Source organism: Natator depressus, chromosome 1 (genome assembly GCF_965152275.1).
Source record: "Natator depressus isolate rNatDep1 chromosome 1, rNatDep2.hap1, whole genome shotgun sequence".
Lineage (NCBI taxonomy): Eukaryota > Metazoa > Chordata > Testudines > Cheloniidae > Natator > Natator depressus.
This window is the reverse complement of record NC_134234.1, coordinates 263041083-263059228: the sequence shown is the minus strand read 5'-3', so window position 1 is coordinate 263059228 and position 18146 is coordinate 263041083. Positions and strand designations below refer to the sequence as shown.

General features: G+C 41.8%; 1 protein-coding gene across 6 annotated transcripts in view; it reads right to left on the bottom strand.

Moving 5' to 3' along the window:
- The window catches only part of ANKS1B (ankyrin repeat and sterile alpha motif domain containing 1B), a 749199-nt gene that overhangs the window by 631990 nt on the left and 99063 nt on the right, over positions 1–18146 (bottom strand). For all 6 annotated transcript variants that reach the window (XM_074941837.1, XM_074941834.1, XM_074941833.1 and 3 more), the window contains exon 3: positions 8597–8753. In XM_074941837.1, coding sequence (XP_074797938.1) covers positions 8597–8753 — 157 coding nt within the window. The remainder of the gene's footprint in view (positions 1–8596; positions 8754–18146) is intronic.

Below are 18146 nucleotides of genomic sequence, written 5' to 3'. Positions count from 1 at the left end.
CTACAAACACCACTTCCAAGGTAAAAAGATGTTGGTCTGTTGCACTGAATGGCTTAAAATGACGGTTTACTTAGTTTCTCTACCACAAGAGGGAGAAACTAAGGACCAAATGGGAGTCTCAATAAGTGAATGTTTCAGAATATTAGACACGAGAGGGGAATTGGCCACTGTACCATCCTCTACCATGTCATTTACTGCACTAACAGACAAGATATCAATACTGGATAAGTCTCTTGCTCAGGGATAGAAAATATCATAGAATCATAGAATATCAGGGTTGGAAGGGACCCCAGGAGGTCATCTAGTCCAACCCCCTGCTCAAAGCAGGACCAATCCCCAACTAAATCATTCCAGACAGGGCTTTGTCAAGCCTGACCTAAAAACTTCTAAGGAAGGAGATTCCACCACCTCCCTAGGTAACGCATTCCAGTGTTTCACCACCTTCCTAGTGAAAAAGTTTTTCCTACTATCCAACCTAAATCTCCCCCACTGCAACTTGAGACCATTACTCCTTGTTCTGTCATCAGCTACCACTGAGAACAGTCTAGATCCATCCTAATGGAACCCCCTTTCAGGTAGTTGAAAGCAGCTATGTGTTCCAGTCCCCTAATCATTTTTGTTACCCTCCGCTGGACTCTTTCCAATTTTTCCACATCCTTCTTGTAGTGTGGGGCCCAAAACTGGACACAATACTCCAGATGAGGCCTCACCAATGTCGAATAGAGGGGAACGATCATGTCCCTCGATCTGCTGTCAATGCCCCTACATATACATCCCAAAATGCCATTGGCCTTCTTGGCAACAAGGGCACACTGTTGACTCATATCCAGCTTCTCGTCCACTGTAACCCCTAGGTCCTTTTCTGCCGAACTGCTGCCGAGCCATTTGGTCCCTAGTCTGTAGCGGTGCATGGGATTCTTCCATCCTAAGTGCAGGACTCTGCACTTGTCCTTGTTGAACCTCATCAGATTTCTTTTGGCCCAATCCTCTAATTTGTCTAGGTCCCTCTGTATCCTATCCCTACCCTCCAGCGTATCTACCTCTCCTCCCAGTTTAGTGTCATCTGCAAACTTCCTGAGGGTGCAATCCACACCATCCTCCAGATCATTTATGAAGATATTGAACAAAACCGGCTCCAGGACCGACCCTTGGGGCACTCCGCTTGATACCGGCTGCCAACTAGACATGGAGCCATTGATCACTACCCGTTGAGCCCGACAATCTAGCCAACTTTCTATCCACCTTATAGTCCATTCATCCAGCTCATACTTCTTTAACTTGCTGGCAAGAATACTGTGGGAGACCGTGTCAAAAGCTTTGCTAAAGTCAAGGGACAACACGTCCACCGTAGTAACCCTTTGTGTAAAATCCAGAAGGTTTGACTTTTATAACATGGGAGGGACACCTTGTTTTCTGAGAGGATACAATTCAGTATTTTGCCCCAAAAGTGGATGCTTTGAGGACCATGATTCCAGAAGGAAAGGTCTCCCCCACCTATAGGGTTTGTCATGCCATTAGGAACAAGCTTAATGCATTAGCTGTCAGAAGAAGAGCAGGGTGTTTGATTTGATTTAAACTATTAATTGCAAGCAAAATCTTTGAGAGATTTCACATCATTTTTAGGGTTAGTGGCACAAAATTCTAGATTCTGCTTTATCTCAGACAACCAGTAGATGGAAGATCTGAATACGTAGGAAGAAGCATTAGGAGCCAAGAACTGAATGGGACTTTGATAAAAAAAATCTTTCTGGTAACTTCCACCACCATTCTATCTAAGGAATCCTTGAAGGAGACGTTGGAATCCAAGAGTAAATCAGCTATCTTTGACCAGTGCAGGACTACAAAATCCACTTGACAGGTCAAATCACCGTATTTCTGTAAATTCCTGAGGAAGCTACTGTGGCACTGATAGCTAGCCGGCCCAGGTCACAACCCCAAAGAAGTGTTAATTGTATCCATTCACTTGTTAGTGGATATCAAAGAGATGTTAAGTGAGTTGGTAGGCATCATTCACTGATGTTGATAAGAAATCAAGGAAAATGTATTGATGGTATTGTTTTCATCTGTCTGTATCCTGTACTGAATGCATCCAATGAAGTGAGCTGTAGCTCACAAAAGCTTATGCTCAAATAAATTTGTTAGTCTCTAAGGTGCCACAAGTACTCCTTTTCTTTTAATTAACCTTAAGATCAAAGATGTGTATACTCTGCATGAAACTAATGAATATTGCCTGTATTGTTTTCACTTATCTATCTCTGTTATAATGAATGGCTGGCAATTACCTTATGTAAATCAGTGTAATTGGATGACATGTATATGCGTGGGAAGTAGAAGGTTAACCTCAAAGATTTCAGAGTAGTCTCTAAGGTGCCACAAGGACTCCTCCTTGTTTTAACCTCAAAGAGTGGGTCATTGAATGTCCCACAATGGGAAATCTATGGACACATGCTATGCTGGGAACACCTGCCAAAGTGTTTTCAGCTTGTCTTGCTATGAGCAAGATCTATAAAATACTGGATCCTGGGAGAGATTGTTAATTTCTGGACTGCCTGGGTTCTGGGTGGTAAAAGGGGGCTGGAATGCTTAATGGGACTGTCTGTGACTCCAGGATAAAACTAATATAGTGATACAGGAGTACACTTTTGTTACCAGCTTGGTGAAATCTAATGATAGAATATACCACCACTTTGGGCTGTCTGTCCTATTTTCTGACAGTCGGTCCTGAGTTTGTCATTCTTAACTGTGAGTCACTCCAGGCATTGTGACATCTACATCTTCTGAACAATCTTGTTTGTCATCCATGAAGGTAAATGCTGTCTACATAAAATTTCAGGCACAGGGCAAGCTCTTTCTTGCTTTTCCACCCCCAGGAAAAGGGTGGCTCTGAAGGATCCAGTTTCTCCTGTGGCCTTCCAAGTCTCATAGTTCACACATTCCTCAGACCATTTTCCCAGTCTTTGTTTGAGACTCCTTGCTAAATCAGCAGGCTGCACCTCAGGCTCAATCTGACACCTCACCTTCCTTAGGAGGTAACTGGGGAGGCAACAAAACAACAAGACTTAGGAAGTGCCAAAGCCTGGCACTTATACTCATGGATTTAGTCTTAGGGGCTGAGACAAATAATTGTCTGGACAAAGTTACGGAAGTTTCCCAGGAAGGTCTTAGCCAGACTCTGAGGATTTTTTTTTGGAGGATAGAAAAAAGATTTTTTTAAAACTATAAAGAAAAGGAGTACTTGTGGCACCTTAGAGACTAACCAATTTATTTGAGCATGAGCTTTCTTGAGCTACAGCTCACTTCATCGGATGCATACTGTGGAAACTGCAGAAGACATTATATACACAGAGACCATGAAACAATACCTCCCTCCCACCCCACTCTCCTGCTGGTAATAGCTTATCTAAAGTGATCATCAAGTTGGGCCATTTCCAGCACAAATCCAGGTTTTCTCACCCTCCCCCCCCCCACACACAAACTCACTCTCCTGCTGGTAATAGCCCATTCAAAGTGACCACTCTCTTCACAATGTGTATGATAATCAAGGTGGGCCATTTCCTGCACAAATCCAGGTTCTCTCACCCCCTCACCCCCCTCCAAAAACCACACACACAAACTCACTCTCCTGCTGGTAATAGCCTATCCAAAGTGACCACTCTCCTTACAACGTGCATGAAAATCAAGGTGGGCCATTTCCAGCACAAATACAGGTTTTCTCAACCCCCCCCCACCCCCATACACACACAAACTCACTCTCCTGCTGGCAATAGCTCATCCAAATTGACCACTCTCCCCACAATGTGCATGACAATCAAGGTGGGCCATTTCCAGCATAAATCCAAGTTTAACCAGAACGTCGGGGGGGGGGGTAGGAAAAAACAAGGGGAAATAGGCTACCTTGCATAATGACTTAGCCACTCCCAGTCTCTATTTAAGCCTAAATTAATAGTATCCAATTTGCAAATGAATTCCAATTCAGCAGTTTCTCGCTGGAGTCTGGATTTGAAGTTTTTTTGTTGTAAGATAGCGACCTTCATGTCTGTGATTGCGTGACCAGAGAGACTGAAGTGTTCTCCGACTGGTTTATGAATGTTATAATTCTTGACATCTGATTTGTGTCCATTTATTCTTTTACGTAGAGACTGTCCAGTTTGACCAATGTACATGGCAGAGGGGAATTGCTGGCACATGATGGCATATATCACATTGGTGGATGTGCAGGTGAACGAGCCTCTGATAGTGTGGCTGATGTTATTAGGCCCTGTGATGGTGTCCCCTGAATAGATATGTGGGCACAGTTGGCAACGGGCTTTGTTGCAAGGATAGGTTCCTGGGTTAGTGGTTCTGTTGTGTGGTATGTGGTTGTTGGTGAGTATTTGCTTCAGGTTGGGGGGCTGTCTGTAGGCAAGGACTGGCCTGTCTCCCAAGATTTGTGAGAGTGTTGGGTCATCCTTCAGGATAGGTTGTAGATCCTTAATAATGCGTTGGAGGGGTTTTAGTTGGGGGCTGAAGGTGACGGCTAGTGGCGTTCTGTTATTTTCTTTGTTAGGCCTGTCCTGTAATAGGTGACTTCTGGGAACTCTTCTGGCTCTATCAATCTGTTTCTTCACTTCCACAGGTGGGTATTGTAGTTGTAAGAATGCTTGATAGAGATCTTGTAGGTGTTTGTCTCTGTCTGAGGGGTTGGAGCAAATGCAGTTGTATCGCAGAGCTTGGCTGTAGACGATGGATCGTGTGGTGTGGTCAGGGTGAAAGCTGGAGGCATGTAGGTAGGAATAGCGGTCAGTAGGTTTCCGGTATAGGGTGGTGTTTATGTGACCATTGTTTATTAGCACTGTAGTGTCCAGGAAGTGGATCTCTTGTGTGGACTGGGCCAGGCTGAGGTTGATGGTGGGATGGAAATTGTTGAAATCATGGTGGACTTCCTCAAGGGCTTCTTTTCCATGGGTCCAGATGATGAAGATGTCATCAATATAGCACAAGTAGAGTAGGGGCATTAGGGGACGAGAGCTGAGGAAGCGTTGTTCTAAATCAGCCATAAAAATGTTGGCATACTGATGGCCCACCTTGATTGTCATGCACATTGTGGGGAGAGTGGTCAATTTGGATGAGCTATTGCCAGCAGGAGAGTGAGTTTGTGTGTGTGTTGGGGGGGGGGGTGAGAAAACCTGGATTTGTGCTGGAAATGGCCCACCTTGATTATCATGCACATTGTAGGGAGAGTGGTCACTTTGGATGAGCTATTACGAGCAGGAGAGTGAGTTTGTGTGTGTATGGGGGTGGGGGGGGTGCGAAAACCTGGATTTGTGCTGGAAATGGCCCACCTTGATTATCATGCACATTGTAGGGAGAGTGGTCACTTTGGATAAGCTATTACCAGCAGGAGAGTGAGTTTGTGTGTGTGTGTTTTTTGGAAAAGGAGGGGGTGAGAAAACCTGTATTTGTGCTGGAAATGGCCCACCTTGATTTTCATGCACGTTGTAAGGAGAGTGGTCACTTTGGATAGGCTATTACCAGCAGGAGAGTGAGTTTGTGTGTGTGGTTTTTGGAGGGGGGTGAGGGGGTGAGAGAACCTGGATTTGTGCAGGAAATGGCCCACCTTGATTATCATACACATTGTGAAGAGAGTGGTCACTTTGAATGGGCTATTACCAGCAGGAGAGTGAGTTTGTGTGGGGGGGGGGTGAGAAAACCTGGATTTGTGCTGGAAATGGCCCAACTTGATGATCACTTTAGATAAGCTATTACCAGCAGGAGAGTGGGGTGGGAGGAGGTATTGTTTCATGGTCTCTGTGTATATAATGTCTTCTGCAGTTTCCACTGAATGCATCCGATGAAGTGAGCTGTAGCTCACGAAAGCTCATGCTCAGATAAATTGGTTAGTCTCTAAGGTGCCACAAGTACTCCTTTTCTTTTTCCGAATACAGACTAACACGGCTCTTACTCTGAAACCTTTAAAAGTATAAGCCTTCATGAAGCATTTATTACTCCACCTAACGACTGTGGGGGTAGGGACATAGACTGAAAGGGACTGACAACCCTTACCTCATCTTCTGACTCATCTGTTCTTTCAGGGAGGGCCTCGTCTCTTGCAAGTGAGTTCTTTTTGTCTTTGTGTAGGCTAACAGGGATGGTTTGCCCTTTGGCAGGGACCTGCACAGCCTCAGTAAGGCCAGTAAGTGTTCATTATTCCTATATGCACTGGCAGCAGCTCCTGGCAAATCATTACTTCAGGAAGCAGAAAATGTGCTTTTTCTTCAGATTTATAGTATAGCTGGTCAAAATTTTTATCATGAAAAATTTTCATTTGGTTTGATTTTTGTAATGAAAAATTTAATAATAAATTAAATGCAATTTTTATTTCATTCAGAAAAGGAGGGAACTCTCCCTCCCTTCAAATTTTTCAGTTTGAAGCAAACCGAATATTTTCATTTAGTTCATTTTGAATGTTTTTCTTAAAAAATAAAAAAAAAAAAATTCTAATGGAAATGAAAAGTTTCCATTTCTTTCTAATTTTTTTCATGAAAAAACAACAACATCTTTTCCAACCAGCCCTACTTCTCCAAGTGTGCTGACAAAGAACCCAGGAGCTATAAGGAAGCCTGAGAAGTCTCTTCAAGATGGTGGCCAGGTATCGCCATAGTGGTTGCCTTGCTTCTTTCTTGCATAGAGGCAGCACTCAACTGCAGAAGAGTGCATCACGTTGACAATGTGATAATCCTGTAACTCAACTGTTCTCATCCTTGTCAGGTGCTGGTTCCAGGTAGTCAGGCATTGTGGATGGAGCAGAGGTTCAGGATTGGGATAAGGGCAGTGCTGGCACCTGGGTTCAGGCATAGGTTGGGGTCAAAACTGAAATCAGAGTCCATAGACAAAGTCAAATGAGTATCGTAGCTGAAGTCCAGCTACATGCCAAAAGTCAAATGGGATAGATAATAAGACAGAAAATATCATATTGCCTCTATGTAAATCCATGGTACGCCCACACCTTGAATACTGCGTGGTCGCCCCATCTAAAAAAAGATACATTGGAATTGGAAAAGGTTCAGAAAAGGGCAACAAAAATGATTAGGGGTATAGAACAGCTTCCGTATGAGGAGAGATTAATAAGACTCGGACTTTTCAGCTTGGAAAAGAGGCGACTAAGGGGGCATATGATAGAGGTCTATAAAATCATGAGTGGTATAGAGAAAGTAAATAAGGAAGTGTTATTTACTCCTTCTCATAATATAAGAACAAGGGGCCACCAAATGAAATTAATAGGTAGCATGTTTAAAACAAACACAAGAAAGTATTTTTTCATGCAATGCACTGCCAACCTTTGGAACTCCTTGCCAGAGGGTGTTGTGAAGGCCAATACTATAACGGGGTTCAAAAGGGAGCTAGATAGATTCATGGAAGATAGGTCCATCAATGGCTATTAGCCAGGATGGGCAGGAATGGTGTCCCTAACCTCTGTTTGCCAGAAGCTGGGATTGGGTGATGGGGCATGGATCACCTGATGATAACCTGTCTGTTCATTCCCTTTGGGGCACCTGCCATTGGCCACTGTCAGAGGACAGGATACTGGGCTTAATGGACCTTTGGTCTGACTCAGTATGGCCATTCTTATGTTCTTATGTTCAAATATGGATGGTCAGAGTCCAAGGGTCTGGGGGTGAGGAGGCAGATGCAGGCTGGAGCGGGTGTATAACAGATCTGGAGCAAGATAAGAACAGGGCATGGACAAGGCTGGAATGGGGCCTAGGCAAGGCTGGGGCAGGAACAGGAACCCTCCTCAGAGCATGTTGGAAGTCTAGAGAATCTGTTATACTGCAAGGCACCGAGAGGTTTCCTGACCAGGTAGTGCCATTACACAGACTAATTTACAGCTCTGGTGAGGTTAGGAAAATACCTGAGCCTGGGGGTCAGTTGACATGGGCTCTGCTCAAGGATCGGCTGCTGTCTGGCCACTAATCCCACAAGTACAACTATTATAAAACATGCATAACAGCCACAGAGGGTCTTACAGTAACCATATCATTAGTCAATAGCCTGTTGAATAGACCCTGCCCCCTACCTACTATAATGTCTTTTTTGCCAGCATTTGCCATACAGCTGAAAGGATGGATAATTTAGACCCTGTTACTCAGATATATGCATACCATGTTTGTTTATAGTATATGTTTGCACACTAAATTTGTCTTACGTTACATTCCAAATATTCCAGATAGATAGGAAAATATTGTAATTTACTGCATAAGAGTTTTTTAAGGAAGTGAATATGTTAAAAGTGAGTATGTTGCTTATTGTACTTGATTGTACAATGAGGGTACTGTGAAAGCTAAAGTTTTGCCTTCAAAAGAACTCTAGAAACAAATAGCAATGTCTCAATCTTCCTTAAATATAGTTTTTTTAGTGCCTATGCCCAATTCAGCAGAAAATATATTCTGCACATGCAACATGGAAGACTTTACCAAACCCAAAAATAAATTTCTAGAGCATTAAATTGCATGGAAAACAGACATATTTTGCTGAATCTGGCTGTAACTCTGTCAAGCCTAAACAATACTTAGTTTTATTTTCTGATGACATAAACAAAGATTTTTAATCACTTCACCTGTTCATTCACTCTGGAGTGTGATGGCCCATGATGGATGAGAATCTTCACAATATCTACATCTCCTTTCCAAGCAGCCAAGTGTATAGGAAAATAACCTTTGTTATCTGCCACATTAGTTGATGCTTCATACTGAAGTAATTTGAGAACTATATCCCTGGAAAACAGGGGGGAAGGAGGAAAAAAAGCTAAAAATTGAGAGGACAGCTTGTTTTATAAAGTTTGTTAACATTGTCAAATTGTTTATTCTTAATAACAGATAAGCCAAATCCCACAGTCATTCATGCAAGCCTACTGAAATTAATTTGCCTAAGAACTGAATACAGACCACAAAACATAGCCCAAAATGGTATATGTGACTGAATTTCATGTTTGTTCTTTATTTTATTGACTGAATAAAGAAATTACATACTGACAGTAATGCTGGTTCTTTTAACGCATTGCCTCCACAGAGACACACTGTAAGACACATGAGCCTATCCACATAGTCACAGAACCTTTTTAAACAGTAGCTGGCAGTAAGAGAGCACCTGCATGTCCCTCCAGACTTACATTCCACAGAATGAAGGTATAAGAATCCCACTCCCTAGTTCCTCTTCCCCTTCAGAAGTCTTGCTATGAGTTGAGCTCTGAAGCACAGCGGAAGAAGGAGGGTCAGTGTGGAAAGCAGTTTATGTAGAGTACAAGCGTTATGGTTGGTAAGTAACCCCTTTTTCTTGTTACATGACATTGCCTCCACAGAGTCTCATAGCAAGAGATCATCTAACGATACCACACTTAGGTGTCTACTAATGTCAATGCAAATCCTGTTTTCATTTTTGGCTTCTTGCTCTCCATCTCCCAAGATCAATGAGGAACAAAACAACTTTATTATTTTTTCATCTATATCTGGTTCCTGTTAAAAGAACAGGAGTACTTGTGGCACCTTAGAGACTAACAAATTTATTAGAGCACAAGCTTTTGCTCTAATAAATTTGCTAGTCTCTAAGGTGCCACAAGTACTCCCATTCTTTTTGCGGATACAGACTAACACGGCTGCTACTCTGGTTCCTGGTAGCATTTTTAAATTAAAAAGAAAAGGAGTACTTGTGGCACTTTTGTGGATACAGACTAACACGGATGCTACTCTGAAACCTATTTTTAAATTGTAATTTGTAGGGATTTACCATACTTTATAATAAGAGATTAAATAGAAGGTGCTATATTAAGCCACTGATTTTTAAGCAAAATTCCATATTGATTTCAACAGGGAGTTCTGCTTAAAAAATGATAGTAAGGTATGAGCTACAGTTAGCAAGTATGCAAAAAAATAAATCAGTTGTGTCCTACCTGTAAATTTGTCTTCTCATGGAATGATCTTCTTACAGCCCTGAATAATTAATAAGTTAACTAAACCCATCAGCCAGTAGAGGCAGTTCTTGGCAAGCAAACAGTGGCTCTTTAAAAGCTGGCAGGTACCAAAAACCTTAGGAGTACTTTCAAAGCAGACTGCAAAAAACATTATTTAATACCTTAAGAACTTAGGCCTTGACTAAAAGTACAGGCAAATGTAAACCCTGAGGAAATAGCTGTGGTCCCTAAATCTGTCCCAAACACTGCAATAAGAACAATGGCATACTGTCAGAGAGACTGGACGAAGGAGGGAGAAAGCCTACCAGTGACTGAGACACACTCATATCTTGCCACTGAAAGAGCACTGCTGCCTTCAGAAGAAGACATGACAAATCTGGCACAAGGAGGCCAAATAAAGGCTGTGCAGTTCAATGGACCATTACACTTGGGACTTGAGTGACATCTTATGCTGGGCTTTACCTACCACTGAGAAGGTCAAACTGTGAAAAAAGGCCACAGGCAGCAAGGTTAGCCCCACTACTTCTTTGCTCCAAAAGGGGTGGACCCAAGAAATATGTTCAACTACTTCCTGGTGGAAGCAAATGACTGAGAGGTTTGGCATGATGTGGGCTCTTCGGCAGCCAACACTTTTACATTCAACAAAAATGTGCCTTGAACTGCCTCAAGTGGCTGATGGGCATAGTTAACTTAGGAGTTTGCTTCAGGATGAGAGCCATTTGATTGAGAAAATATAATATGTTGTTTAAAGGGTAGCATACTGTACTAGTAAAAAGTTAAAAAACATAGAAGATAATGAATGGAGTACTGCAGCAATTGGGATTAGGTCTAATATTTATTCTATAAACAAAATATTTTGATCAAAATACAACTAAGATGGAGTAGTAAATAAATTCATATTTTATACTTCTGTTTTCTCCAAATCAGATGAATCAGCAAATGATGTAGAACAATGAAATCAAAATTCAGGGAAAGCTAGAGTGTTTATGAGCATGGTAGCTCAGAAGTTGCAATTTGGGCAGATACAAATTAATGAAGTCTAGAGGAGTTAAAGTTGCCTAAAGAGTATACTTTTAACTGAACACTAAGCAATAAAAAGACCTGGGAGTAAGAACAAACATAACCAAGAACGATTTCAAATAAAATATAAGGACATACAATAGAAATATTGGATGGCCATAAATGACATCTTAAAGGAATGTATTATAACATATTAGACTACTAGTAGGCTGCAGTACACAACGATGAACACTGGCAGTAAAAAAGATCATTGGTGAGATATAAAAGGTACAGAATAGAACAATGATAGAAGTGATAGAATCAGCTGGTAAAAAAGTTAATTAGAATAGTTCTGAATTTGATTTTAAGGCGTTTTTCTTTCTAGGTACCCCACAGCACTTTACAAAGCACTGAGTTTACTACGGATAGGGCAGTGATTATGAGGTCAAACATAGCACATTATTCATTCGGTGGTAAACAACCTCTATGTCCTGGCCAACATTTCTTCTTTTACTAAAATAGCCTTTGATGTTCAAGGTTGTTTGTTATCTTCTACTCTTTCAAAGAGTGCCAAGGTAACCTTAACTTACTACAGACATCTATCAAAAATGTAAAGAATGGATGTCTTTTTAACAGCTCATTTGAAGAGTATGTACTGTGATGCCATGAAACTGATAAGATAAAAGCTGTTTTGATAGGACACAAGAATCAGAGGTCATGGACTAAAGCTAAAAAATAGCTTTAAAGGAGTTTAAGAGAAATGTTCTATATAAATGTGAATAACCACATTAAAGCAATGTTAAAGGTACATATTTAAAATCACAAACAATCAGAAAATGTCAAAATTATGACTCCAGTAACAATGTTGATTGGGCTCCACTGTGCATCCTGTATATTTTATAGTAAATAGTAATATATTTATTATAACATACAAGCTTAACGAGAAAATGGCAGGAACAGACAACGCAATATATCTGCAATACAGCCAATTAATGTTGCTATAGAAAATGCTATTTTTTAATTTTCTGACTATTTGTGATTTTAATTTGCAACCCTAACATTTTAATGTACCTTTTGTCATTTCATTTCTTTTGCTATTTAAAATTAAAAGGGAAAAAAGACATCATCTGTGGTTAGTTTTACTGTAAATTGTTTTCATTTACATGTGAATTTCACAAACAAATTTATTGAGGTGAATGGGAAGGGGGCAGAGTTAATTTCCACACTTGCAGGTGGTTGTTTTTTGTTTGGCTGGAGAGTGTTTTTAACAGGTTTACATTTTGACAGCTCTTTTGTTACAACACAGAGAGATATTTCCTTTTTAAAAAAGAATAGTAAAAGCTGGATATTTGCTAAATACTATTGAATGTAACAAATATGCAAATACCCAATCATAGGATCTTCAGAAAAATTGCACTCTTGTTTTGTTTTCTGTCCCCGATGATAAGACAGACATTGTTTTTGAACAATTTTGAAACCTGTGTGTACCAGTGTGATATTTACAATTTCCCTCATATACATTTTCCCAGCAGATGCACCTGCTTTGCTCATCCCTTTACTCAAGGAAGCAGCTGTCCTCTTGCCTGTCAAAATGGGCAGGATAAATGTGCACTGTCATCTCTCAGAGTGGTGATGGGGAGACTAAGGCTTCATTAGGTGTTTCTAACTCTTACCAAATTATAATAAGCATGCTTAGAATTGATTTTTAAGTCAGTCGGAGTTGAGGACGCTCTGCAACCGTCAGGAGGTACTTATACCCCATAGGATTGTGCCTTATGTCCATACCAACTTTCAAGTTTCAAATTCTAGCCATTTTTGCTGTAATCCTATTTTTAAAAAATTCTGTCTAAACCTGCCTTTGACTTCAATGGAAGCAGAATTAGGCTAACAATGAGTGTGTTTGAAAGTAATATCCTAAGCTCTTAAAGAAAAAATAGTGTAAGATATGAAAACATTAACTAAATAGATAATGTAAACAGACCTAAAGAGGCATCATATCCTCCTTATGTTCGAGAATGCTAATATGTTATTATGATTAGCCTGAAGTCTATGGCTGGTTCTGGATATCATAAAAACATTTATGCTTCTGCTCATATTTTCACTTTTTAAAGTAGCAAAGCGGTGGTTTGTGTTCAATACTCCCATATTTTCTGAAATATTCACAGCTAAACTAAAAAAACTGGGCAGTTTTTGCAAGCTAAGCCTTAGTCTTCTGACAATTGGGAATACACAGTTGCACAAGGAATAAATCATAAGAAAAGGCCCATGATGTTTCTGTTTTTTCAAAAAGACAGAGTTTAGTGGACTACATTAATTACTTTGGGCTAATTCCAGGGAGATAAATGACAGTAATTGACTATTCTGGATCTAGCTCCAGGAGTGAAGCTTGGAGGATTCACAATGCTGACCTTAGCATTATTTTCTCTTGTGTCTGTAAATTTATAAATAAAATTAGCACTTATGGGCTGTAAGATGAATATAGTCTACAGTAATATTAGAGAAATGGCAGGTTTGTGTAATACAATTAATCACACATAATAAATACCCTATCTTTTCTATCTTAATTCACCTTTCTGCTGCCAAGAGTGTAACTATTTGTGAATAAAATAGATTTAGGAATACAATTATTCTGGGTCTATGTTGTTTTATTTAGGTCTGATCCAAAGCCCACTGAAGTCAGTGCAAGTCTTTCCATTAATTTCAATAGGCTTTGAATCAGGCCCTTATCTCCATTCTTGATGTCCAACTCTTCTTCAAACCATGAAAAGACATGACAGTATTAATAGCCCCAATTTAAAAATGGGGTAATCAAGGCAGAGAGGCTAAGAGATTTGCTCAAAGTCAAACAAGAGACAGTGGAACAATCAAAACGGAATCCAGAACTCTGATTCTGACTCTCATTTTCCTGTTCTAATTGTTTGAGCACGATACTGTCTCTTCCATGCCAATCATATAGTCTCAGAAATTCTTCTGTAAATATGCCACTTGGGAAAGGAGTTTAATGCAAATATTTTTGTTAAGTCAATTTATTAGACTGTTTTCACCCATGTAAAGACTGAGAGGTTATTTACCTTGGACATTAACTGGAGTTCTTTGAGAATGAGTGTTCCATTTAGGTGCACATGTGCCTTTGATTTGAGACTTTTGGTAGGGTGTCTATTCAGTCTGCACATGTGCCCTTGCTATATTTGTACCCCATACTAAAGATATATAGGGCAGTATCGGACAAACTGTCCTCAGTTATTTCTTTCCTGCAAAGTCCACAAGGCAAAGACAGTGAAGCAGAGGGAAAGGAGGGTAGGTGGTGGAGCACCCATAGGGACAAACATCTCAGAGAATTCCAGTTACTGTACCAGGTAAGTAATCTCTTCTTAAAGTATTGCCCCTACTGGTGCTCCACTTCAGATGACTCCCAAACAGACCCTCTAAGGAGGCAGGGGCTTCGGAGACAGATCTAAGACTATCTGGAAACTGCAGAACCACAGGCAACAAATGCCCTGGTGAACTAGAACATAATATTTAGAACAGGTGTGAACCAAAGCCCATGTCTCAGCTTTGCATATGTCTGCAATTGAAACATTCTTTGATAGGGCTGTAGAGGTAGACTGTGATCTAGTGGTCTGGGCTAATACCCAAGGAGGGGATTGGATATTAGTGGCTTTGTAACAAGAGGATATATTGAGAGAACCACTTAGAAAGTCTCTGAGTCAAGACAGGAGCTCCACTAACTCTATGTGCGAAAGAGACAAACAATCTGGGGGAGGCCCGAAAGAGTTTAGTCCTTTCCAAATAAAGGGCTAATGCTCTTTTGATATTTATGATATGAAGAGAAGCTTCATCTTTAGTTTGGTACAGTTTGAGGTAGAAAACCAACAGCTGAGTGACCTGGTTAATGTGGAACTATGTAGTGACCTTAGGTAAAAAGGGAGGGTGTTTTCTTTACAATAGGTGGTGTAGAGAGGGTCAGTCATTAAAGCTCCTAATTCTCCTACCAGATATAATAGCTACTATGAATGCAGTTTTCTTAGAGAGGTGTAGAAGGGATCCAGTGGTTCAAAAGGAAGTCTCATCAGGGCACTGAGGAACAAGCTTAAATCCCATGTCAGGGTCAGTTGTCTAAGATGTAGTAAAAGGTTTGATGAAGGTTTGGTAAATCAAGAAGTGGTGGGGTGAGCAAAGATTCAGAATCCTTTGACCACAGAATGGAAAGCTGTAATTACCTCTAAATGAACTCTAACAGAGTCTGGCCATGTCTATACTACCATTTAATCAATATAACTTACGTAGCTCAGAGGTGTGAAAAAGCCACCCCACTGAGAGACACAAGTTACAGCAACCTAAGCACTGTGCACATCTTTGCTATGTCGGTGGGAGAGGCTCTCCTGACAACATAGCTTCTGCGTCTAGTGGAGGTGGAGTAATTATACCAAAGGAGAGCTCTCTCCTGTCAGCATAGAATGTCTTCACCAGACACATGAAAGTAGTGCAGCTGCACCGATGGAGTGCTTCTAGTGTAGACTAGCCCTTTGGGTGATGACCCAAGCCCCCTCTTGAACAAAATTTCCAACACTTCCTACTGAGGCAGTGGCAAAGAGATCTAATTCTGGAAGACCCCAGATAAGGGCAGGAGCACCCCCAGAACTTTTTCACATGATACACACAATGCATGGTACCTGTGGGGGTCCAGCCCAAATTTCTTCTCCAACCAAATTCCCGTCCGGAGCAAAGAAACAAAATGGAGTCACCCACCGAGACCCATCATTGGGCCTTTGGCAAAAACCCCTTGTGTCTGTCCCTCCAGTGCTGCCTGACATTCTTCTCCTGGCCAGCTATCACTTGTGGGCACTCACTACAGCTCCCCATACTTGTAACAAGTCTAGAGGCTGTTGCCGAGTGAGTCCTGTCAGCAGAGCAGAGCGCCTGTCTTTAGGAAGTCTTACACTTGTCCCTGTGATCGGTAGAGACCCCTTGAGTTCCCACCAGACCACGGTTTGGATTGCTTCCCTTCTCTGACACTCACAGAGTCCTTCCCTTGCTTGGGGTATACAAGAGTAAAGCTAGACAAAATAAAGGTCTTTCCCCCTTCCCCAAGGATGAGGGGATCAAAGTAAAGAAAGGAAAAAGGAAAAAAAAGAGTGCTCAGTCTCTTGGGCAGTTTCTCATTCACCTTTTGGGGCCCAGCTTGTTGGCAGGCTTTTTATTGTCCTGATCAGGGTTAGAGTCCATCCTTAAACACCCCTCCTCCTTTTGGTAGCTACAGATACCACTGAGGGAAAAAACTTCCAGCACCAATGCATGTGATGAGCACACACACCTACAATGGAATGGACATGAGCAATCACTCAAAGAAGAACCAGCAGTCTCTGAGTCTTCCCCTAGTTGTCACCCCTTTCTGTGACAGGTTTTCCTTTTTTTAAGGCCAAGTAAGCCCTGCAGGTGTGCCTGGTTAGTGCTGCCTGGACCCAGAAGAGCTCATTGGCTTCCTTCTTTGAAGAGCTTGTTAGCTTCCTCCTCAATAGGTGAAGGCATGCCAGCTCACCTATCCCACTCCTCAAGTTGTAAGGACAATCTTGAGGCAGGTCACCTCTGTCTACTATTTCCCGCAGAAAAAAAATTGACTCTAATGTGGTCCTGTCCCACCTGGTGTTTCACCCTGATGCCGTTGGACTGTAGCATGAGACACCACCACATTATATGCAGGTTCAGATCTTTCATAGTATGGAGCCAGCATAGAGGAACATGATCAATGATCAAGGAGAAGGGACTGCCCAGCAGGAAATACCTGAGGGAATCCATGGCCCACTTAATCGCTAATGCCTCCTTTTCTCTAAGTATAGGGTCACTCCTCTGTTCCTCCACAAACCTCCTACCCTGGAAGTTGATTACCTCTTCCTTTCTTACTTCCCTACAGGGTTTATGACCTTGCTGCTTGTGATGTGCCCTCCTTAGGGTCTTCCAACTTTCCAAGGTTTACCAGGTTTTGGGGTTCGTTCTGCAATGACCAATCTGGACCCCTGTTCACTCGGTGGGCCTGTTTGTTAATGACGTGCCAAAAAATACCCAATCCCAGCCTATGATTATAGGGTAGGCCAATTTCTCAGCCAGAGCTACGGTTATAACCTTGGTATGTGTCCCCGCGGTCAGTTGTAAACATTGGTTGCGGTAAGCATTCACATTGCCATGTATACACTATAGATGAATCAAACCTTTACGGGTACCATCATCCTATACTAAGGAGGCTTGGTCCACTGACCACTGTCTGACTACAGGTGGAGTCCAAGAGTCCTTGAACTCCCTTCCTCTGGACCATCACTGGCACCATCAACTTGGGGAGAACCCTTTTCAATAGGTGGGTTTCTGCAGTCCAGTCCTGGATGTATTCACATTCCATAAGATGGCATCTCTCTTGATGTACCCTGCCTGCCCCCAGGATTAGCAAGTTACTGGGCTGGCACTGACAGAATCTTTCCTAACTTGGGGTGAACTCGGCCATGGAGTAGTGCCCAGCCCCCTGTTCTGCAGGTCCTATTTCAGTTGCTTGAGATAACTGGTTGTTTCACTGGTGGTCTCATGTCCGAGCCCAACCAACCTGGCCCCTGGATTTCCCATGGTCTAGTGGTCAGTCTAACCATCTTGGAGGACTTCCCTGGGGGTGGATCCCTTAGAGTGCATGTTACTGACTTGACGTTGCCCTCCCAGGTCTCTCTCGGGTCCGACCTGTGTGATGTCAAGGCCCTGTGGAATTCTGCCACTAGCAACCCTTCGGCCTCAAGAAAGTCTCCATTAACCACACTGGATCTTTGAAGGTCCCTGGTTGGTGGTGTAATACCCACTCCTGGTAACTTAGGCAATTCTTAAAACCTTGGGATCCAGGCATAACCCAAGCAAGGAAAATAATTTCCTTCAAAAGAAGAAGGAGAAACCCCTCAGCAAGTTAGAGGGGGTGACTTCAAACAAGGGGAGGCATGGGAGGGAGATGGACGTTGTCTTGGAAAAAATCCCCTCAAACAGTAACAAAAAATAAAACTAAGGAGGCTAATATATAATTACTAAATTATAGGAAAAAACTAGCTCCAAAAGCAAACTTGTAAAGAAGTGCACAATGAAAGTTGCTCCATCTGAGGCTGAAGCTATTGAGAAGGAACTGAGGGCAGTTCGTCTGACACTGCCTTATATATACTTGATATGGGGCATGAGGATA